Genomic DNA, 24,517 nt, shown 5'->3' with positions numbered 1-24,517 from the left:
GTCAATCACCCAATTGAATATCTTGCTGAATGCAAAACTAAAGGCAGAATGACCCACAAACAAAGAACTGAAGACAGCTGCAGTTAGAGCCTGGCAAAGCATCAGAAGGAAACCCAGTATATGGACATGTTCATGGGTTCCAGACTTCAGGCAGTCATTGCCAGTAAAGGATTCTCAACAAAATATTACAAATGAACATTTTATTTATGATTATATTTAATTGTCCAATTACTTTGAAAAAGGGGGATGGCTACTGTTAAGAGCTGTAATTCCTAAACCCTTCCTCCAATTTGGATGTACATACCCTCAAATTAAACCTGAGTGTACACTTTCAGCCCATATCCATTATATAAATATAGCTTGAATATGTTTTGGTAAATGCCTGGAAAAAAAACTAAAATTGTGCCTGTGTCCAAATATATATGGAACGAACTGTATATCTGGTCACTCTTGTTTTTTACAGGATCCAGTTTAGCTTGCAGAAAACCAATAGCATATCAGCAATCAGATCCTTTGTTGGAACTACAACTTGTGCCATCAGCAGGGCTTCTATTTCACCGGAGAACCTCCCTGGGAGTAGAGCTGAAGACCTCTTTGCAATAAACATCATTTCTTGGTTGTCTTTTTACTCATACAGTTTGTTGCATTCTTCATTAATTGGGCTTGTAACATCGAAAGAATGAACAACTTTATTGACAAAGTCTTTGACTTTAGCTTCCTTGAGGAAGGATTCATTGCCCGGGATATCCTGGAGCAGAAAATTAATGAAGCTTCCTTGTCTGTAAGTATCTCAAGTAATGTCATACAGAAGTCTGGTTGCAGATGTAATGACTGTTGAAATGTCTAAACTTAGTAAATCTGATTTTTCCAGGATGACAAAGATGCCTTTTATGTAGCTGATCTTGGTGACATTGTAGTAAAACATATCCGGTGGCTTAAAGCGCTTCCACGCGTAACTCCATTTTATGCTGTTAAATGTAATGACAGCACAGCCGTTGTGAAGACAATAGCCTTTTTGGGGGTAGGATTTGATTGTGCCAGCAAGGTGTGTAATAGATGTTTCTGTTGACTTGTGTTCTATCTACAGTTTTCTTTTAATAATGCAATATGTTTTCTAATATTTCCATTTTTCCTCAGGCTGAAATACAGCTTGTCCAGAGCATTGGTGTCAAGTCAGAAAAAATCATTTATGCGAATCCATGTAAACAAATTTCACAGATAAAATATGCAGCTAGCTGTGGTGTTGAGATGATGACATTTGATAGCGAGGGGGAACTAATGAAAGTGGTCAAGAATCACCCCAATGCCAAGTAAGAAACTAAACCATATACAACGCTTTAAAAAAAAACCTGAATATACCTGTATGATGTAATAAAAATAAAATGTCTTAATATATCCAAAATGTAAAGTTTTGGCTTTAGTGTATGAAATATATAAAATCCCTGCCACTCAGGGGTGGACTGACAACTCATGGGGCCCCTGGGCAATAGGGGATCATGGGGCCCCTGTGTTCTTGCTCAAAAACCCATGAGATGCCCCTGGTACCTATGCGAAAGGTACCAGGGGCATCTCATGGGGCCCCCTACTGACCCCGGGCCCTCGGGCAGTACCCGAATTTCCAAATGGTCAGTCCGCCCCTGCTGCCACTACTTATTGTCTGGGGAGTGCCAGACCTCCCTGAAATTCTAAACTGGTAACCTGTAAAAATTTGAACGCGTCGCCTATGGAGATTTTCTTAAGTACTGTAATTTTGGTAACCTTCCACGAGTGTGTGCAATTTTAAAGCATGACATGTTGGGTATCCATCTACTCAGCGTAACATCATCTTTTATATTTTACCTAAAATAAAATGGCAGCAGTTGCTTTAGGGATGTATAAACTTATTTGGCACAGCTGGGATTTCCTGTGGTATGCTAGAGCTGTTTTGTTTAGAGAAATACAAATAAATGCCTAAAGAATTGATGTTGTACCAAAATCAGTCAATTTTATTTTATGCAGATCAAAAGCCTAAAAGTAGGATGTCTAACAGTTTATGTGGGTATAATGGAAGGACTCAAGTTCTCTGCCTCTGTATTTCAGACTTGTTCTGCGTATAGCCACAGATGATTCCAGGGCGGTAATTCAGCTAAGTATGAAGTTTGGTGCCCCTCTTAAAACAAGCAGGTTGCTTCTGGAGCGTGCTAAAGAATTGAATGTTGATATCATTGGCGTCAGGTATGGATATTGTAGAAAGTGCCTCTTAAAATTAACCAAACACAAAAACTTAAATAAAAAGCTTTAAATATAAAACTGTAAAGTTGGAATAATACATTTTTTTGGCTATGGAGAACAAATAGATATGTATTTGCCCATGGTGTAGTGGTTAAAAGCTCTCTAAAGTGATGGTCCCTAATTATTTACATGCAGTCTGAATCAATCTGTTCCAATACATAGGACAGTTTTAACGAATCATTGTACAGATGGGTATAGGTCAAAGTCTTATGATATCGTTTTTCTTTATTTAGCTTCCATGTTGGCAGTGGATGCAAAGACCCACAAACCTTCGTGCAGGCTGTATCTGACGCTCGCTATGTCTTTAATATGGGAGCTGAACTTGGCTTCAACATGCACTTACTTGACATTGGTGGCGGCTTCCCTGGATCCGAGAATGCCTGGGTGAAGTTTGAAGAGGTAAAAATTCTCTGCATTGTGATTCTTAGCTAAGGGTAAAAGGAATTGATATTATTGACAGCTAAATGGCTAAGTAAAGTATATGTATAGAACTTAGAAACAGATCAGGGGTGTCCAAACTATGGCCCTCCAGCTGTTGAAGTACTACAAGTCCCATCATACCTCTGCCTCTGGGTGTCTTGCCTGTGGATGTCAGAGCCTTGCAAGGCCTCATGGGACTTGCAGTTCCTCAACACCTGGAGGGCCATAGTTTGGACACCCATGGATTACATGGTTTGCTAAAGTAATTAAAGTGGTTGTAAAGGCTGAAGGTTTTTCACATTCATGCATTCTATGTATGAAGGTTAAAAAATACCTTCTGTATGCAGCAGCTCCCCTAGAACTTTCCTGAGCATCATCTCGGTCCAGCGATGGGCACGAGAGTCTTGGGTCTCTCCCTCCTCATTGGCTGAGACAGCAGCGGTAGCTATTGGCTCCCACTACTGTCAGTCTCAGCCAGTGAGGAGACCGCAGGGGCGAGGACAAACCATACTCCATCTGTGAATGGACACACAGAGCAGAGTCTTGGAGTGAGCCTGCTTTGGTGCCCACATGGCAAGCTGTTTGCTATGGGGTCACTAGGTATGGGGAGGGCGGAGGGCAGGAGTGCCAGTAGGGGACCCAAGAAGAGGAGGATTTGGGCTGCTCTGTGCAGAACCACTGCACAGAGCAGGTAAGTATAACATGTTTGTTATTTTTAAACAAACACAAATGTGCCTTTAACCGCTTGCTGTCCGCCCTATAGAAGAAATACTGCTACAGGGAGGCACTAGTTCGTGTGTGTATATATACGTAATTGTGCAGTTCCGGGTAGGGGGCATGCGCCAAAAATGAGCACTCCCTACCCACGCTGTCATTCGCGTCCTTGGCTGTCAATCACCGGATCCCATCTAGTGATCACCGAGTAATATCAACGGGGGGGAGAGAACTGTATGTAAGCAATACAGTTCTCTCCCCTGTCAGCTCCAGCACACTGCTTTGTATAGCAGAGCCATCGAAAGCAGTGTGCCTACAGTGTAAATCACACCCAGCCCACATAGTAAAACAGCACACAGTTAACCCTTTGATCACCCCATATGTTAACCCCTTCCTGCCCACTGCCATTAGTAGTGTCAGTGCTTTTTATTCGCACTGATCACTGTATTGGTGTCACTGGGGATGTCAGTGACACAAAGTCAGTTTCCCCCCAGTGTCAGAAACCCGCCACAGTCCCGCTATAAGTCACTGATCGCCACCATTACTAGTAAAAGAAAAAAAAAAAAAAAAAAAAAAGTTTATATATACTGCCATTTGTAAAAGCTATAACTTTGATGTAAACCAATTAGTTTATACGTATTGGGATTTTTATTTTTTATTTTTTTTTTTATAAAAGACGTGTTTCAAAATACATTTTGGCTTAAAATTTGTGACTAAATTTAGATTTTTGATTTTTTTTTTTTTTTTTACTGTACATGTTTAATAGCAGCAAAAAGTAAAAAAAATTTTTTTTTCTCAAAATAAACACATAGGCAATCAAATACCACCAAAAGAAAGCTCTGTTCGTGGGGAACACAGACATGTTTAATTTTGATTGCAGCGTTGCATGACCGCGCAATTGTTAAAGTAATGCAGCACAATATCGCAAAAAATGGCCTGGCCCGGATCACAAAAAATGGCCTGGCCAGGAAGGGGGGTTAAAACCACTGGAGGGCAAGTGGTTAAAGTGTTACTAAACCCAGGACCCTGCATTTACTTTTATCTGGTCTCCCACAGTGCACAGAGCATGGGAATGCAATTATTTTAGTAAATATAAACTGCAAAATCCCTTTTTCTCATCAGCAGTTAGAGCAGTCTTGTGACCTCTATCTGTGTACAGCCCAGTACTAGCTAAATCTTGGAGCAGGAGTTTTTCTTTCTGCTCTAGGAGGATGCATATCTCCTGACCTCTGTCTGACCAGTGCTGATTGGCCCTGTGCTAATCACATGCACTCTACCAAGAAAAAAAACCTCTAGCAATACACACCAAACTGATCATGTGCATGTCTATGGTTCAGTCTGGAGACAGAGGTGATCGCTTCATAAAGGGGAGGAACAGAGAAGAAAGGTTTAAGCAGCCTTTTTACACAATGCAGAGGATTTACACCTTAGGTCCCACAGTGAGTATAACAAGCATGCTTTACTGCATATACAGACTGATTTTACTGTTGTGGGTTTACTAACCCTTTAATATCACATTAAAGTTTTACATATATATAAACCATCTGTTCCTTTTGTTCCATATATGTTGTAATTCTGTGGTCCACACTACTACCTAACCTCGTAGTGCAAGAAGGAAAACTATACACTCATTCAGCCTGAAACCATGAGGACTGATTTTAGTGCCTATATTTTAAACTCAAATATGAAACACATAGGGAACACCTCAAGTGCAAAAGCTGGACACACAATCCGATAAACCACAGGATTCCATCTTTTATGGTTGTGATTTGGGATTAAGGCCATGAATTCATAATAATTGGAGATAAAATGCACATTCTCTCCAGTATTAGGAAAGCAAGTGAGCGGGAGTGAGCAGCCTATTTTGCCATCAGGTTGACTGCTTCCTACCTTCCTGGTTAACTTAGGTAGGTAATGAGCATGGGATATTTTGTCTTGATGGACCTTAAATTTGCAACCTGGTAAAAGATGGAATATCATGATAAAGCCATTTGGGTAGGCACAATGGTTGCTCTTTTGATGTGGATGGCACCATCCTATACCTACTGTATTCCATTAGCCTTCCTAGAGTGCTCTTCCTCCTGCCAATAGGATTAGGATATAAACTTTCCCAGTGTGTCTAATTTGCATGTAGCAAATCCTTGTGTAAATTTTAAAATAAATGTTTTTTTGGAGAGCGTGTATAAAAGGGGTCTTTTGTATTTCGTCTGGAGTCGTTTTTATTATGTTGAAGAAAATGCTTCCATATCAGTTAGTATTATACTCACTTTAAAGTGCTACAAAACCCAGGACCCTGCATTCACGATATCTGGTCTCCCACAGTACACACAACATGGAAGTGCAATTAATTTAGTAAATATAAACTGCTAAATATCTTTTCTCATGAGCAGTCTTGTGACTTTAGCAGAGCACTGGTTAAAGCTTGTAGGAGCTTTCTTTCTGCTCTAGGAGGATGCAAAACCACTGACCTCTGTCTGGACAGTGCTGATTGGCCCTGTGCTGATTCCATGCACTCGCCCAAGAAAAAAAAAAAAGCAATACACACTAAACTGAGCATGTGCAGAAGGGCTATGGGTTCAGTCTGTCTTCTCAGTAGATAAGACGTGGACATTTTGAACAAGAGGAAAGGCAGCGAAGACTGGATCAAACGGCCTTTTTACACAATGCAGAGCATTAACCCCTTAGGTTCCACAGTGAGTATAACAAGCATGCTTCACATATATACAGACTGATTTTACTGTTGTGGGTTTAGTAACACTTTACATTGCCTCCTAAGCAACTTAAAGCGGTTGTAAAGGACACATTAATTTTATTAAAATAATAAACATGTTATACTTGCCAATGGTATTGCACAACAGAGCTCCACAAACCTCCCCTTATGGGGTTCCCGACCAGCGATCTTGAACCCTCCTTTTCTTCCTCTGTGGAACTGCTCCAGAGTTTGACTGTGTGCATCCCTAGACACCCATAGCAAGGCTTGGCCCCACCCCCTGCTCACTCCTCACAGGATTTGGTTGACAGCAGCAGCAGCCAATGGCTCCTGCTGCTACCTCTGTGTCCTGTGAAGAGAGGAACAGAGACCAGCACCACTGAAAACAGGCACAATGTTGGATCAAGATAGGTATGTATATGGGGGGTGGCAACTACTGGGACATTTTTATAATACCTTTTTTTGTTTAGAACCACTTTTAACTACATTTTGCTTAAATGTGTAAAAGCTAGTACTCCTTTTCTTTTAATTCTCTTTTAGGCAACATCGGTGATAAATCTAGCATTGGATAAACATTTCCCTGCTAACTCGGGTGTGCAAATTATTGCAGAGCCTGGGAGATACTATGTGGCATCAGCATTCACACTGGCTGTCAATATTACCACTAAGAAAGTCATGCTGCCTGAACAGATGGGCTCTGATGGTATGTACTGAGCATGGATACGACTTTCTGGGGTCATCCTGAGCATGCTTTAAGCCTTACTTAATAAATTCTCAAGGGTAGCGCTGCACATGCAATTGCAATAAATTAATCTAATATATAATCCCCTGAATTTACTTATTTTTCCTGTGAAAATTTAATAAAAATCAAATAAAAAATCAAATTTCTCTCAAAGTGCAGTAAACAAATTCTCTAAATCACTATAACACAAATTAATGTCATAAAATCCCATATGTCATCTGCATAAATATGAAACAAGATCCAAAATGAATCGCTCTCTCGCTCGCTCGTGCTCCCTCGCGCGCTCTCGCTCTCTCTCGCGCTCGTCCCCAATCACACTGATCCAGTGAAGTCACACGATTTCAAAGTCGGATGAGAATACTTAAGAAATTGGTGTGGCTCTGACTAAGTTGGAATCACACTGATATGACCGCTTTATTTGCGGACAATAGGGTACGACTTGACATGCGATTTGAAACTCGCATGGAAAGTTGCACCCGATATGACTGGGCTCTTAATAAATAAGTGAATTTAATGTGTCAAGAATTCAGCATAAAATCCCATATAAATTAATTACATATATAAAGTGCAATATGTGCTCTATATATCCATATACCATATGATCCACACTCCACAAACAAAAAAAATTATATATGATGGAATATACAATAATCTATATTAAATATATATCCAGTGAATGTGATAAATCTATAATAAATAAATAAATATATTATAGGTAATTGAAATATAATCTAAGAAATGTCCAAAAACTTTTACATAAAAAAAATCCAATAATGTGTCCACTCCGTAAAAATAATTAAAAAAAAAAAAAAGGATATGATTTTCTTATGCGCTCACCTTAATTGTAGCCTAACTAAAGATTAGGCTAAAACAGCTTTTTGTCCTTAAGTGGACAGATGAGGTGGTTTCCAGTAGTAGTTTTCCTTCCAAGACCGATGAGTTGCAAGTTGTAGTGATTCAATTTTCCCACCTGGGGTCTCTTAGGCTTGCTGATCCCTGTATTAGATCAGGATGGATGGATTTCTCCCTCTGTCCTCCAGGGGTCTAATACTTCCTTTTCCTCCACTCTTTAATTCTCATATTTAATGGTGCAATAAAAGAGAACAGAACATAGTGCCTTATCCTTTTTTACCACTTTATTATTGCATCCAATACATTCCACTCACACATTTTAATAGTAATAAAATCGCTTTAAAAAAAAAAATTGATCCTCTGTGTGTGCTCTGCAAACTTCCTGTACTTGCCGTTTACTCCTGAATGCGTCGTGACGTCACGCCAGCCATTCCTGTATCTTATATAATATCTCAGCAGAGAAAGACGGTGGCAAATAAACATTGAAAAAAGCATATTTCACAGTACCAATTTCTAGGATTAAAATAGTCTGCCCCCAGGTTCTAAACATACCTTCACTACAGTACACTGTAAGGATTTGTTCAAGAGTATGGCAACGCCTCTCGCATAACTAGAATATGTAGCATGAAAAGCCTGTTGCACCCAGGCCTTTCGGAGGGCTAAAATTTTACTACTCAGGAGATGAGTTTTTTGCAAAAAAAGAATATGTGGCTTGTGAGATTGCAGAAATTTAAACATTGGGGACCTCTTAAATTTATGGTTCAAACCTCAGAAATTCCATGAGATCACTCTAAGTTCCATTACCCAAGATATGAAATAATGGAAGGAGGGCCATATACCATGCCAGTGGGGAAAAAAGAGAAGTGAAGGAGAGGGCCAGTGGGGGGAGAAGGCCATCAACCCAAAAAGCGGGCCTCCATAACCCCCCACCGACCACAAATACTCCAAATCCCGCCACAACAGAAGTCTAAGAAGCGTACGGTTGTCATATACAAACTTAAACATACTACTCATAAACAATAGTAGAAACCAATGTAATAGACCAAAAAGAAAAAAAGCCCAAGAACAGGAAGTGGGGCCCCATGGAGGAAATCCAAGGCCAATATAAAGTAGTGCAAACCAACAAGCATGACTTCTTCAGAAAACTAGTAGTTATCGCAGAGTAGAAAGCCATCCATCTGCATCCACAGGGGAGTAAAAAAAAAACGGGAGGATCCTTTCCTACTGCACTCGAAGGCGACTGGGATATAACATGCTGTAGTTAATAATTTTGTCACGAAGGCGTCTGTGAATATCCGTAAACATTTTTCTTTGCTTCTGTAATTCAGCAGAGAAATCCGGGAATAACATAATGGAAGCATTTTCAAATTGTAAAGCAGGGCGTTTCCTGGCCCCAAAAAGGATATCTCTATCATGATAATTTAGGAAATGCACCAGGAATGGGCACGGATTGTTACCTGGTATTTTAAAAATAGTGGTGTGAACCTCCTGCGCTACTAGTCTAATGTAAAAAAACTGGATAGGAGAAGCTGCCAACATTAAATCATATACCCGTGATCTGTGACAAAATCAATAAATGTGGCGCTACTCATAAAATAAATAATCAATAAACATGTTATGTGAAATATTAATAAAAAACTAAAGTGCCACAAAATATCTCTATAAGATAATAAATATACATATAACCATGCAGTGTGACACGTGGATATAGTACATAAAATAAGTCTGCTGTAAAAGTGAATAATAATCAAGTGACAAAAGGGATACTTCAATACCACTATATTTATTTCAGGTACTTTTATAGCGCTGTCAATTTACGCAGCGCTTTACATATATATTGTACATTCACATCGGTCCCTAACCCTCAAGGGGCGCACAATCTAAGGTCCCTAACTCACAGTCATACATACACATACTAGGGCCAATTTTAGACAGGAGTTAATTCACCTACTAGCATGTCTTTGGAGTGTGGGAGGAAACCCATGCAAGCACAGGGAGTACATACAAACTCCAGGCAGGTGGTGCTGTGGTTGGGATTCGAACCAGCGACCCTAGTACTGCCAGGCGGAAGTGCTAACCATTTAGCCACTGTGTTGCCACTATAAATAGGATATAAAATAAAAGTGCATAGGACTAGTGTATTGAAATAAGAAACAAACCATACACTAGTGCCACAATAATATACCAAAAAACAATAAATATATGTCAAAAATGGATATCTAATATATGAACATCACATGAGTGCAATATAAATACATCAAAAATAAAACATATGTGACGAAACGTGCAAATATAGTGCAAACAACACGCTGATTAGATCAAACTGACAAAGTCTGCTCTGTGCTCAAAAGTCCAATTAATGGGTAACGCCACTACTTTAACCAGCTAACAGCGCATTCACCTCAGGGAGCAATAATCTGCAGACTCAAATGTCTCTCCTCCAATCTTGCATACCCATATGATCCCCATCGTCAATAGCGGGGAGGAAAGAGAAGGAACTTGCACAGCATAAAAATACTTAAAATCAATTGCTTTTTTGAAACATGATGGCGTGTCTGCTGACACAAGTCTAATAGCTATATTGTTATACAGAGCTGGCCGCAATTCCTAGCTGCTAGCTCAGTCCAGCATGTGTTAAGAGCTCAGATGCCTGAAGCCCCACCCTACGCACATTTGCGTCATGCGACGTCCCCCAAGGGTGGAAGGGCGCACATCACCAACCATGCTGTATTTATGCACATAAATTGCAAAAACCTTATTTGTCTACTCATGGAGCTGGCATTATCCATATTTCTATACATATTTATCTTCAATCCATCTCATTTTACCAACAAACATTATCAAAAGTAAAATAGAATAAATATTAGGTTGGTAAAAATTCTCGGAGGCATTCTAATTCAAAATATTCTGGGGGGGGGGGTTGCTTGTGAGCAGCAACCATGATGGCCGCTCGGTAGGCACGCTCCTTACCCACCGAGCACATTGGCCAATTTGTCAGCTCTCCGGGGGGGGTCAACCAGCTGCCCACTGACCCTCCCCGGATCGTTGGATCCTCGGCGTCAATTTCAGGCTTGCCTGCGGCTACTCCGGATCCCACATATGAGATGGGTTCTGAGCTCCTGGATCGCTTCAAGTTGATGCTGCAGAGTTGTCGTCCTCTACTTCCAAACTGGCAGAGCGCCTCTCACGAGAAATTAGGGACCTGGGCAACCGGACAAACGATCTCGAGGATAAAATGGACGCTGCTGCCGTGGTTATTGAAAGCCATGAGCAGGATCTATGCAACCTTAAAGAATGCTGCTACGGCTTAAATATTTTGAGAACCACTCCCGCCGCAGCAACTTGCACTTACGGTATATTCCAGAATCTGTCACCGATCTCACCTCAACCACTGCTGCTCTTTCAGGAGCTGACCCCCCGCCATTCCCATTGACTGTCTCGAATTTGACCGCATACACCGTGCATTGGGTCCCAAACAGCCGGAGGGGCCTCCAAGAGACCTCATCAAATTCACCTATTACCGCACTAAGGAAACCATTCTCTTGGTGGCCAGGAACAATCCAGACTTCAGTTTCCAGGGACATCATTATCAGCTCTTTTTGGACTTCTCCCAGATCACGCTGCAGAAGCACTGCCAGTTGAATCCCTTCATATCGGTCCTGGTAAATCGCAGACTGAAGTACGCATGGGGCTTTCCATTCTGCCTCACCTTCAACTACCAAGGTTGTAGCCACTCCATTGCCATGCCGGAGGAAGCCCACTCTCTCCTAGAATCCTTGCATCTTATCCCGTTGGGAGGTGCTGCACAGAGTCCAGTACATTCATCTAGATCTGAAGCGAGGCCGCCTCATCTGGGCCGCCTCTGGGAGAAGGCACCCAACCGGAAGAGGGCCCTTCCTCGGACCCCTCTACGATCGAGTCCAATCTGTTCTTCATCGGGATGAAATTGTATCCAGGACATCCTCAGTTTGTGCTTCACCGCTGCATCCTTTTGACGGAACCGTGAGTTTGGCCAATACTGATATGTGATTGAGCCCTGCCCGCCCGGCCCCCTTGGGGTTCTGTCTGTGGGTGGGGGGTCCTGCCTGAACTTGCAGTCTGTGACTTTTTGCCACTGTCAAATGCCATGGGGCTCGGCGAGTGGCTGGGTTCATGTTGGTGAAACAGGCTGATGACTCCCTCGGGCTCTGGGGGAGGCAGTTGGCTCGAGTGGGCCCTTGTTTGGTGCTAGGGTGATGGCCATGCTGGGGTGGGAGACCATCTGGGCTGTGGTGTTGGGTTCCATAGTGGCCTGTAGTCATCTCCCTGGAGGGGGCTGGGCCCCCTAGCTTGACTGAGCTTCCAGGAGGGGGTTTCCATCGGTAGGACTCAGTTCCTGGGGACTCATGTTCTAATGCAGGTACCTTATGAATGTTGCCTCCTTGCCCCCTGGGGGCCTATGTTTTTGATGCATTCAGTTGCAGCCATGTGTTCGGTGGTAAAGCCACCCCCAACTGGTATCTATTTGAGTGTAGGATGCATTTCATCATAGGTGTGATATGGGTATGCCATTGTACATACTCTGTTTCCTTTCTCTTTTTTTCCTGCCTTCTCATTTTCTCTAGTTTTTCTGTTCTTGGATTCTGCAAGATTTCGAGGCGCCATGGCCTGACCATCCTTGGGAGTTGAAATTGTTGGCCGACCTATGCCTTTTCTGCTGAGCGGATTACGCCGATCTCACCATGGCTTCACCCCCTTTGAAAGTATATTCACAAAATATCCAAGGCTTTAATTTGCCTCAGAATATCCAAGGCTTTAATTTGCCTCAGAATATCAACAACACCAGGTTAGAGTGAGCACATTAAAATGGGAAAAGCTGCTGGCATAAAGGATAAAACCTCCTAATCAAGGAGTATAATAAAGCGAATATGCAGCGCTCATAGTATAAGATGATGGTAAAAATTATGACGAAAGCGTAAATCAATAATAGAAACTTGCAAAAACCACAATAGTGCATGTAAAGTGGAATGACAAGAAAAACAGTGAATGGATGATGGTTATGATGACAAACTAGCTGAGTAAAAATGACTCATGGTCCTCAACTGTAACACAATATATACAGTATAAGTGCAAAATAAATTGTTATATATACGGTATCTTTCACCTCATTATCCCACTTTCTACACGGCCTCGGCTCCTGAGAAATTACTGGGTGTTCTAATAGCCTTCAAACGCAATCTCCCTTTTACCTGTGCTCGGAATGTAGCAGACCCCACGGGCAGGTACTTGCTCCTGCAAGGCACCCACTGGGATGAGGAGGTCACCTTTTTTTTTTTTTGTTTCTTATTACACTCCCAATTGCTTTCAGCACAAATTCTTCTCACATATTTGTACTATCATTTCCCAAACACTCCAAGGGCCGCCTTCTTCTTTTGGGAGGATTTGAATGTTACCTTAGATTTTGCTCTCGATAGGTGCTATGCTCGAGGGGTTCACAACTTGGTGCAGGAGGAATGCATTTGCGCTCTCCTGCAGTCTGTGGGGATGGCAGACTTTTGGAGGGAAGTTCACCTGACTGAGTGCGACTTCACATTCTGCTTGAATCCTCCTAATAATTTTTGCAGAATTGACTACATATTTATGCATATCCAACAGCTCCCTTTTAGTCAGGTGGATATCTATCCCTTCCTCTCCCTGGTCAGACCATGATCCCCTGGTTCTACTTCTTACATTTTTGGGGTTGACACGGCGCCCTTTTCACTGGCGCATTAACAAGTCCTTATTCTATATAAATTAGTGTAGCGCTTAATCATAAATGAAACCATACCATAATATAATAAGACTATAAGAATAATAATAATAAATGTGATCCGTGCTGTGATCTTCTCAGTGCTCTTATAACAATACTAGCACTTAAGCATAAACAAAACCATCAATAATAAGATATATAATAATAACAAATGTGACAAGTGCTGTGATCTTCTCAGTGCTCTAGTACCACTGAGTTGAAAATGAGACCATAAATCAGAAATAAATATTATTTAGTGGTAGTGACACTTCAAACAATAAATAAATCAATAAATAACAAGTGACGGTGCCACTTCAACTTCATTCAATGTCCAATATTCCTATTGACATCCATCTATTTAAAGTGTTCTTTATAGCCATGCATAGTGTGTGTAGATAGTGCCACTCGTGAACCAACACACTCCTTATCCACTTCGGCTGCAATGCCTGCTCACCTCCTTCCTGCGACCCCAAGGGGCCCACAAGCCTTTAGGATCACCCTGGATCCTAAAGATTCCTGGTTATGGCACCTTCCTGATATTCCTCCTATCAGGCCTCCTCCACTCCTTCACTGCTATGCCTCCCAGGTTCCTCACCAACGGTTGTCTGCAAGCTCTCTCTCACAAAAATAGTGAGTGAAAAAACAGATCCTCCATTGTGTAGTATTTCCAAACAAATAGGGTTTATTCATCAATAACAACAACAGGTGACTTACATTCGGTTGTACAGTCTCAGTGCGTCCCTCTATGGGTAAACTGCACCCTCTGGTAGTAACTTCCTGATAACCAGGAAAATGGCGTCCCACACCGGAAGTGCGACACTCCGGATACCGGAAGTAGCGTCTACGTATTGCCTACGCGTTACGTCACGTACCTCGTGACTTCTTCTGGGACCCAGAAGAAGTCACTATCTACACACACTATGCATGGCTATAAAGAACACTTTAAATAGATGGATGTCAATAGGAATATTGGACATTGAATGAAGTTGAAGTGGCACCGTCACTTGTTATTTATTGATTTATTTATTGTTTGAAGTGTCACTACCACTAAATAATATTTATTTCTGATTTATGGTCTCATTTTCAACTCAGTGGTACTAGAGCACTGAGAAGATCACAGCACTTGTCACATTTGTTATTATTATATATCTTATTATTGATGGTTTTGTTTATGCTTAAGTGCTAGTATTGTTATAAGAGCACTGAGAAGATCACAGCACGGATCACATTTATTATTATTATTCTTATAGTCTTATTATATTATGGTATGGTTTCATTTATGATTAAGCGCTACACTAATTTATATAGATTATTCACACTAATTAGGGTATTGGTTTGAGTGTCAGCTGCTTATAAACTAGGAGGGGGAGAGTCCATAGAAGTGCAGGAGGATTCCTAATCATCAACAAGTCCTTATTGACCACCCAGGCCACTTGCTAGCAAATTGAATCTTCCATACAAACATACTTTATGGAGAACTCGGGCTCAGTTTCTTCGGCAGTGCCCCTGTGGGAGGCGCAAAAAGCTACGGTGTGGGGTCACATTATACAGCTGGCTGTGGTTCGGGAACGTCATCTTTCGGACCTTCACTCTCTGCTAGCCTTTGCGCTCGTTGGACGTCACACCCGTCCGTGGCCCATAGGCAAACATGGGACGCCCTGGCGCCAGAAATGGACTTGCTTCTTCGGAGGCTGAACGGGCCCTGCGTTGGATCAAACATAAATTTTATACCTGAGCTAATGTCCGATGCTGGCTAGGAAACTCAAATCCATGGGGAAACCCCATAAAATGGACCAGTTGCGGCTATTTGCGGTGGGGGGGGGTACACCTCCAATCCCCAGCAGGTCGTTTTGCGGACTTCCTTTCACACTTATACACCAAACCAGATCCCTTTCCTGTAGCTCAGGTGGAATCGTTCTTTCAAGATCTACGACTCCCTGGATTGTCCGAAGCAGCGGGGGTGGCCCTCAATACAGGTGTAACTGTATCAGAAATGTTTCAAGCTATCAAATCTTTACGGTCTACTGCGGCCCTGGGTCCTGGCGGCTTTTCAGGTCTCTATTACAAAAAATTTGCAACCCTCTTGGCGCCCTTTTTAGTTATTTTAATGAATTTTGACAGGGTTCTTTGCCTTCTCCAGACGTGCTTAGAGCTCATATCTCAATAATTCTTAAGACAACGGAAGACATCCAGGAACTGCAAGCCTTTTGGCCCATTTCTCTTCTTAACCTTCTTGGCGGTATGATTCCTTCTGGTTTTTTGTGCTGAAAGCGGTACCATTTTTTGCATGGAAATAGTTTTTTATTGTAGGCTGTAATTTTTAGGAAAATTTCCCCACAAATCATTATCACTCAATTCTGCAAGTGGTTCTGATTTACTATCGCTGTTCTCTAGCCGGTCTAAAACCGCTTTTGACGTAAAGGGACGCTTTTTGGACGCCATGGACTTTTCTAAGTTTCCAGGCAGAAAGAACAGACAAAATGCAGGCAGGGCACAGGGCAAAGCACTAGGGACAATATGTATGTGAAATGGGATGAAACAGCAATGTTTTACTATTTAAAATTGAAAAAAAAAAAATGACATTTTTTAAATTTCCCGCCGGCGCCCGTACGTCCCGACGTCACGGGGACCGGAACACGGAAGCCGGATGCCGGCATCCGCCGGAGGAGATGGACGGGGACGCTGCAGGGGACACATCGTGGGAACGAAGGACAAGGTAAGTGCTGCAGGGACCCCCAGAGAACGCCGCATGGTAAGCCCGAGTGTAGCTCGGGGTTACCGCTTGTGGTATAGAAATTCTACCCCGAGCTACACTCGGGATAACCGCTAAGGAGGTTAATGAGGATCTGAAGATAGTGGGCAAGATTCTCAGTCTTCGTATCAATAATATATTATAATATTTGCGGAGTCTGGTTCACAGGGACCAAGTGGGATTCGTCCCAGGGTGGCAGGCGGGTGATTAATGTTCTTTAAAGTTGTTCACCTTATACACCTTCTACAACAGTACAAAATTCCGGGATTTCTATTGTCTTTAGATATATACAAAGCTTTTGATTCCCTACCCTTTGAATATCTGCGGTTTGTGCTGTCCCTTTGGGAATTCTGTCCTTCTTCTTTTTCTTTTTTTTTTTTGGATCCAGGCCTTGTATTCTTCCCCTTTCAGCTTTGGTTAAGCATGCAGGATATTTCTCAGATCACTTTCCCATTTGGCGAGGTACGAGACAGGGATGCCCCTTATCTCCGGCGCTCTTTGTCCTGGCACTTGAGCTGCTGGCTTTGGCATTCCGGGCGGATGGTAATATATTGTGTTCCTTACGCGGAACAGGAATTTAAGTTGAACCTTTTTTGTGGACGATGCCCTCTTGACTCTCTCACTAATCCTTTGATGCTCTCAACTTACAATGGGTTGATTTCGGGTCTCTGTATTTGGATAAGACTGTCGCTCTCAATATCACTTTGGCCTTAGATTTGGTTTCATGCCTGCAATCCCACTTCCCTTACAAATGGGCTTCCTCTTCCCTGGAATACTTGGGCATTCACCTGACCCCCACCTATGGCTCTTTGTTTACTGCAAATTATTATCCATTGCTTCGCTCTGTCCTCCCTTATGCAGTCTTGGCAATTCCTGCACCTGTCCTGGATTGGATGGGTTAATTTGGTGAAAATGATTATCCTGCCTAAATTATTGTATTTTCTTACCCTCCCCAGTGCGGGTTTCTCCTCATTTTGTCCGGTTACTTCAGGCGAGGCTTATGCAATTTATCTTGGCTGACAGATGCCCCAGAGTCTCCAGAAACACGCTTTTCACCAATAGACTGCAGGGAGGTCTTGGGGTGCCTAATGTAGCTAAGTATTACCAGGCGAGCCAGATTGCCCCCCTGTTTATGTTGCAGGCTTCTTCTGATGTCCCTCTCTGGGTCCTTTTTTGGAACTACCTAACTGTGCCCCCATTGCAACATTGATGCTTTTTGGCTCCCCCCGGCCCAACGCCTGAGGACATGGAGTCCCATTTTGCTTCATGGCCTACGAGTGCGGGACTCGGTACGCTACTCTAGTAACATGATATCACCCTTTCTGCCCTTGCTTCCAATTATCAATAATTCTCTTTTTCCCCTAGGTTTAGGTCAGCCAGGGGCGTTCCCTTGGTGGGTGGCCAATGGTTTTTCGCAGGTGCGACACTTTCTGATCTCTCAATCCTTCCCCATCTGGAACTCTCTTTAGGAATCACAGGATATCCCTCAGGCAGAATTTCTCCATTTTACCTTCAATAGCAGCACCAGTTGACCTCACTGTGTGGCACTTCCGCCTTTCCATATCAGAAATCAGCCTTTGAACATCGTCCGGGTGCCCCGGGTCTTGTTTCCCTACTCTATGCATCCTTGAATAGGCACTCAATGTGTAATGCATCCCTGAATAGGCACTCAATGTGTAATTTTCTATCATGTTGTCCAGTGGGAGTGTGACTTGGGGACGGTCGTGGATCTGGAGGACTGGAATAAGGTCTGGTCCTTTTTTTAGCTAAATGTTCATTTAATACAGCCATGCTGGAGGCAGTATGCAAAGTCCTGTTTCGTTGGTATTGGGTCCCGGCTCATATAGCTGAGTCGAACCCTGCATATAGTGATCGCTGCTTTCCGGGTTGCGGCCATTGTGGAGATGTGTTGCATATACAGTGAGGAACAGAAGTATTTGAACACCCTGCGATTTTGCAAGTTCTCCCACTTAGAAATCATGGAGGGGTCTGAAATTCACATTGTAGGTGCATTCCCACTCTGAGAAGAATTAAAAAAAAAAATTCAGGGAATCACATGTAGAGATGAGCGAAGAAATGAAAAATTCGATTCGACTGATTCGGCGAATTCGTGGACAATATTCGATTCGAGTCGAATAAATTCGCTGTGAATTTAACTTAAAAAAGGGTGTTTCTAGGCTTCAGAGAGACTTAATATTAGTGCAGAACACTGTACCTTTAATTTAAATGCCCTTGGAGTCTGCTGGGGAAGAGAAATAATACTGTCAGTCAGTATGACATGCAGATGAGTGCCGTCGATCTTAGAATCACCGCACACTTCACTCATTTGGGCAGTCACGGGGCCAAAACCAGAGTGTGGAGCCACAGTGTGGCGGTGGAGGCAGCAGCAATGGGAGGCCATACAGCACCCTATGACAAAAATGGAAACCACCAGCAGTGTGAGGAGACCTGAAAGTGGCACATGGCAGAGTGTGGCGATGGAGACAGCAGCAATGGGAGGCCGTACAGGGACCCATGACACACTCTGGACCTGGCAGCAGCATGAGGAGGCGGTACAGGGGCCCATGACAGATTACGGGCCTGGCAGCAGCATGAGGAGTCGGTACAGGGGCCCATGGCAGATTACGGGCCTGGCAGCAGCAATGGGAGGCCGTACAGGGACCCATGACACACTCTGGACCTGGCAGCAGCATGGGGAGGCGGTACAGGGGCCCATGACAGATTACGGGCCTGGCAGCAGCATGAGGAGTCGGTACGGGGGCCCATGACACACTCTGGACCTGGCAGCAGCATGAGGAGGCGGTACAGGGGCGCATGACAGATTACGAGCCTGGCAGCAGCAACTTGGACAGGAGGACGTTCAGCTTCTGCACCGTCGGGTGCGTGCTCGCAAACTGTTGTCTCTTGGAAACGGATTCCAAGAAAGACTGCTGACGGAATCCGTGAAGAGGAGTAGCAGGAGAAGGAGCATCTGAACGAGCGGAATATGCCAACAAGCGACAACAGTGGCCCATGACAGATTACGGGCCTGGCAGCAGCATGAGGAGTCGGTACGGGGGCCCATGGCAGATTACGGGCCTGGCAGCAGCTATGGGAGGCCCGTAATCTGCCAGCACCCTATGACAAAAAATGGAACCCACCAGCAGTGTGAGGAGACCTGAAAGTGGCACATGGCAGAGTGTGGCGATGGAGACAGCAGCAATGGGAGGCCGTACAGGGACCCATGAGAGACTCTGGACCTGGCAGCAGCATGAGGAGGCGGTATAGGGGCCCATGGCAGATTAGGGGCCTGGCAGCAGCTATGGGAGGCCCGTAATCTGCCAGCACCCTATGACAAAAAATGGAACACACCAGCAGTGTGAGGAGACCTGAAAGTGGCACATGGCAGAGTGTGGCGATGGAGGCAGCAGCAATGGGAGGCCGTACAGGGACCCATGAGAGACTCTGGACTTGGCAGCAGCATGAGGAGGCGGTATAGGGGCCCATGGCAGATTAGGGGCCTGGCAGCAGCTATGGGAGGCCCGTAATCTGCCAGCACCCTATGACAAAAAATGGAACACACCAGCAGTGTGAGGAGACCTGAAAGTGGCACATGTTTGGGGCATGATTCATGGCGGATTTAGTCAGTTGTGTCAGGAACTGGTGGTTTGAAATCCAGACTAATCCACGCCTGATTCATTTTCACAAACGTGAGTCTCTCCACACTTTGGGTGGACAGTCGTGTCCTCCGCGGAGTTGCAATACCTCCTGCCGCACTAAACACGCGCTCCGATGCCACGCTACTGGCCGGGCATGACAGCCTTTCAAGGGCAAATTCAGCTAGTTGGGGCCAAAGGTCAAGTTTCGTTGCCCAGTAGTCAAGGGGATTGTCTACCTCGGTTGGCAGGGTGCTGTCCAAGTAGGCCTAAGCCTGTTGTTTGAGGTCCTGCTCCAGGTCCACCTGATGCTGCTGCTGCTGCTGCGGCTGGTTAGTAGTTTCCTCACTGCGCTGGTGAAGAAAGCTACTCATCATCGACTGCAGACTGAGGCAGCCGCTGCTGGTGGAGCTGCCACTGCTCCTACCACCCCACCCCTCCCCTGCTGCCATGGCAGCGGAACACGAGCGCACAGGGCCCACAGTGTCTGAGGATGGACGTTGGCGCAGACAGGCAGAGACCAGCTGACTACATAGGTGTTTTTTATAGTACGTTATTTTGGCCTCCCTCTCAGCAGGTGTGAAAAAGGCCACCATTTTTGAACGGTAGCGAGGGTCCAACAAGGTGGACAGCCAAAAGTCATCCCTCTGTCTGATGGTTATTATTCGGCTGTCGCTACGCAAGCAACCGAGCATGCTATGGGCCATTTGTGCCAAGGAATGCGAGGGACTCCCTGCCTCCATCTCCACAGCATACTGCCACGGTGCGTCTAGGTCCTCTGTCTCCTCTTCCTCCTCCTCTACCAGATGCTCCTGCTCCTCCACTCCTGTCCGCTGAGTGGAAAAACCACCCATTTCACTCAATAATTCCTGAGCACCAATGTCCTCCTCTACCTCCTCCTCTTCTTCCAGTCCTGCCCCCACAGGGGCCATGTGGCGTTGAGATCTGTGCGCCACGTCTACCGCACCCTGACCAGCCATTGTTAACAGCATTTGTTCCAGGACGTGCAACAGAGGAATGACGTCGTTCATCCCATAGTCCTGCCGACTCACGAATAGCGTGGCCTCCTCAAAGGGCCTGAGCAAGCGCAGGTGTCACGCATGAGCTGCCAATGGCTGACATCTAAGTTACACAGGGAGTACCTTTATCTGCTTTTAACATCAGGAAATCTGTGATGGCCTTTTGCTGTTCGTAAAGGCGGTCTAACATATGTAGGGTTGAATTCCACCTTGTTGCAACGTCACAGCATGAGGAGTCGGTATAGGGGCCCATGGCAGATTAGGGGCCTGGCAGCAGTTATGGGAGGCCCATAATCTGCCAGCACCCTATGACAAAAAATGGAACACACCAGCAGTGTGAGGAGACCTGAAAGTGGCACATGGCAGAGTGTGGCGATGGAGACAGCAGCAATGGGAGGCCGTACAGGGACCCATGAGAGACTCTGGACCTGGCAGCAGCATGAGGAGGCGGTATATAGGGGCCTACGGCAGATTAGGGGCCTGGCAGCAGCTATAGGAGGCCCGTAATCTGCCAGCACCCTATGTCAAAAAATTCAACACACCAGCAGTGTGTGAGGAGACCTGAAAGTGGCACATGGCAGAGTGTGGCGATGGAGACAGCAGCAATGGGAGGCCGTACAGGGACCCATGACAGACTCTGGACTTGGCAGCAGCATGAGGAGGCGGTATATAGGGGCTTATGGCAGATTAGGGGCCTGGCAGCAGCTATAGGAGGCCCGTAATCTGCCAGCACCCTATGTCAAAAAATTCAACACACCAGCAGTGTGAGGAGACCTGAAAGTGGCACATGGCAGAGTGTGGCGATGGAGACAGCAGCAATGGGAGGCCGTACAGGGACCCATGACAGACTCTGAACTTGGCAGCAGCATGAGGAGGCGGTATATAGGGGCCCATGGCAGATTAGGGGCCTGGCAGCAGCTATAGGAGGCCCGTAATCTGCCAGCACCCTATGTCAAAAAATTCAACACACCAGCAGTGTGAGGAGACCTGAAAGTGGCACATGGCAGAGTGTGGCGATGGAGACAGCAGCAATGGGAGGCCGTACAGGGACCCATGACAGACTCTGGACTTGGCAGCAGCATGAGGAGGCGGTATATAGGGGCCCATGGCAGATTAGGGGCCTGGCAGCAGCTATGGGAGGCCCGTAATCTGCCAGCACCCTATGTCAAAAAATTCTACACACCAGCAGTGTGTGAGGAGACCTGAAAGTGGCACATGGCAGAGTGTGGCGATGGAGACAGCAGCAATGGGAGGCCGTACAGGGACCCATGACAGACTCTGGACTTGGCAGCAGCATGAGGAGGCGGTATATAGGGGCCCATGGCAGATTAGGGGCCTGGCAGCAGCTATGGGAGGCCCGTAATCTGCCAGCACCCTATGTCAAAAAATTCAACACACCAGCAGTGTGTGAGGAGACCTGAAAGTGGCACATGGCAGAGTGTGGCGATGGAGAAAGCAGCAATGGGAGGCCGTACAGGGACCCATGAGAGACTCTGGACCTGGCAGCAGCATGAGGAGGCGGTATATAGGGGCCTATGGCAGATTAGGGGCCTGGCAGCAGCTATGTGAGGCCCGTAATCTGCCTGCACCCTATGTCAAAAAATTAAACACACCAGCAGTGTGAAGAGACCTGAAAGTGGCACATGGCAGAGTGTGGCGATGGAGACAGCAGCAATGGGAGGCCGTACAGGGACCATGACAGACTCTGGACTTGGCAGCAGCATGAGGAGGCGGTATATAGGGGCCCATGGCAGATTAGGGGCCTGGCAGCAGCTATGTGAGGCCCGTAATCTGCCTGCACCCTATGTCAAAAAATTTAACACACCAGCAGTGTGAAGAGACCTGAAAGTGGCACATGGCAGCAGAGTGTGGCGATGGAGACAGCAGCAATGGGAGGCCGTACAGGGACCATGACAGACTCTGGACTTGGCAGCAGCATGAGGAGGCGGTATATAGGGGCCCATGGCAGATTAGGGGCCTGGCAGCAGCTATGTGAGGCCCGTAATCTGCCTGCACCCTATGTCAAAAAATTAAACACACCAGCAGTGTGAAGAGACCTGAAAGTGGCACATGGCATGAGAGACTCTGGACCTGGCAGCAGCAGGAGGAGGCGGTATAGGGGCCCATGGCTGATTAGGGGCCTGGCAGCAGCTATGTGAGGCCCGTTATCTTGCAGCACCCTATGTCAAAAAATTTAACACACCAGCAGTGTGAAGAGACCTGAAAGTGGCACATGGCAGCAGAGTGTGGCGATGGAGACAGCAGCAATGGGAGGCCGTACAGGGACCCATGAGAGACTCTGGACCTGGCAGCAGCAGGAGGAGGTGGTATATAGGGGCCCATGGCAGATTAGGGGCCTGGCAGCAGCTATGTGAGGCCCGTAATCTGCCTGCACCCTATGTCAAAAAATTTAACACACCAGCAGTGTGAAGAGACCTGAAAGTGGCACATGGCAGCAGAGTGTGGCGATGGAGACAGCAGCAATGGGAGGCCGTACAGGGACCATGACAGACTCTGGACTTGGCAGCAGCATGAGGAGGCGGTATATAGGGGCCTATGGCAGATTAGGGGCCTGGCAGCAGCTATGTGAGGCCCGTAATCTGCCTGCACCCTATGTCAAAAAATTTAACACACCAGCAGTGTGAAGAGACCTGAAAGTGGCACATGGCAGCAGAGTGTGGCGATGGAGACAGCAGCAATGGGAGGCCGTACAGGGACCATGACAGACTCTGGACTTGGCAGCAGCATGAGGAGGCGGTATATAGGGGCCCATGGCAGATTAGGGGCCTGGCAGCAGCTATGTGAGGCCCGTAATCTGCCTGCACCCTATGTCAAAAAATTTAACACACCAGCAGTGTGAAGAGACCTGAAAGTGGCACATGGCAGCAGAGTGTGGCGATGGAGACAGCAGCAATGGGAGGCCGTACAGGGACCATGACAGACTCTGGACTTGGCAGCAGCATGAGGAGGCGGTATATAGGGGCCCATGGCAGATTAGGGGCCTGGCAGCAGCTATGTGAGGCCCGTAATCTGCCTGCACCCTATGTCAAAAAATTAAACACACCAGCAGTGTGAAGAGACCTGAAAGTGGCACATGGCATGAGAGACTCTGGACCTGGCAGCAGCAGGAGGAGGCGGTATAGGGGCCCATGGCTGATTAGGGGCCTGGCAGCAGCTATGTGAGGCCCGTTATCTTGCAGCACCCTATGTCAAAAAATTTAACACACCAGCAGTGTGAAGAGACCTGAAAGTGGCACATGGCAGCAGAGTGTGGCGATGGAGACAGCAGCAATGGGAGGCCGTACAGGGACCCATGAGAGACTCTGGACCTGGCAGCAGCAGGAGGAGGTGGTATATAGGGGCCCATGGCAGATTAGGGGCCTGGCAGCAGCTATGTGAGGCCCGTAATCTGCCTGCACCCTATGTCAAAAAATTTAACACACCAGCAGTGTGAAGAGACCTGAAAGTGGCACATGGCAGCAGAGTGTGGCGATGGAGACAGCAGCAATGGGAGGCCGTACAGGGACCATGACAGACTCTGGACTTGGCAGCAGCATGAGGAGGCGGTATATAGGGGCCTATGGCAGATTAGGGGCCTGGCAGCAGCTATGTGAGGCCCGTAATCTGCCTGCACC

At 45.7% G+C, this 24,517-nt stretch overlaps 1 protein-coding gene across 1 annotated transcript in view; it reads left to right on the top strand.

The window, feature by feature from the left end:
* The window catches only part of LOC149467238 (ornithine decarboxylase 1-like), a 53,582-nt gene that overhangs the window by 5,684 nt on the left and 23,381 nt on the right, over positions 1–24,517 (top strand). Inside the window, exons 2-7 of the mRNA XM_089672041.1 lie at positions 464–781; positions 872–1,045; positions 1,138–1,310; positions 2,080–2,214; positions 2,505–2,670; positions 6,656–6,818. Coding sequence (XP_089528167.1) covers positions 680–781; positions 872–1,045; positions 1,138–1,310; positions 2,080–2,214; positions 2,505–2,670; positions 6,656–6,818 — 913 coding nt within the window. The 5' untranslated portion in view covers positions 464–679. The remainder of the gene's footprint in view (positions 1–463; positions 782–871; positions 1,046–1,137; positions 1,311–2,079; positions 2,215–2,504; positions 2,671–6,655; positions 6,819–24,517) is intronic.

Source organism: Staurois parvus, unplaced genomic scaffold (assembly GCF_062004578.1).
Source record: "Staurois parvus isolate SC_StPar_1 unplaced genomic scaffold, SC_StPar_1.0 ptg000118l, whole genome shotgun sequence".
NCBI classification, from domain to species: Eukaryota; Metazoa; Chordata; class Amphibia; order Anura; family Ranidae; genus Staurois; species Staurois parvus.
Note: the sequence above shows the minus strand (reverse complement) of the source record. Positions and strands in the feature narration are given on the sequence as shown.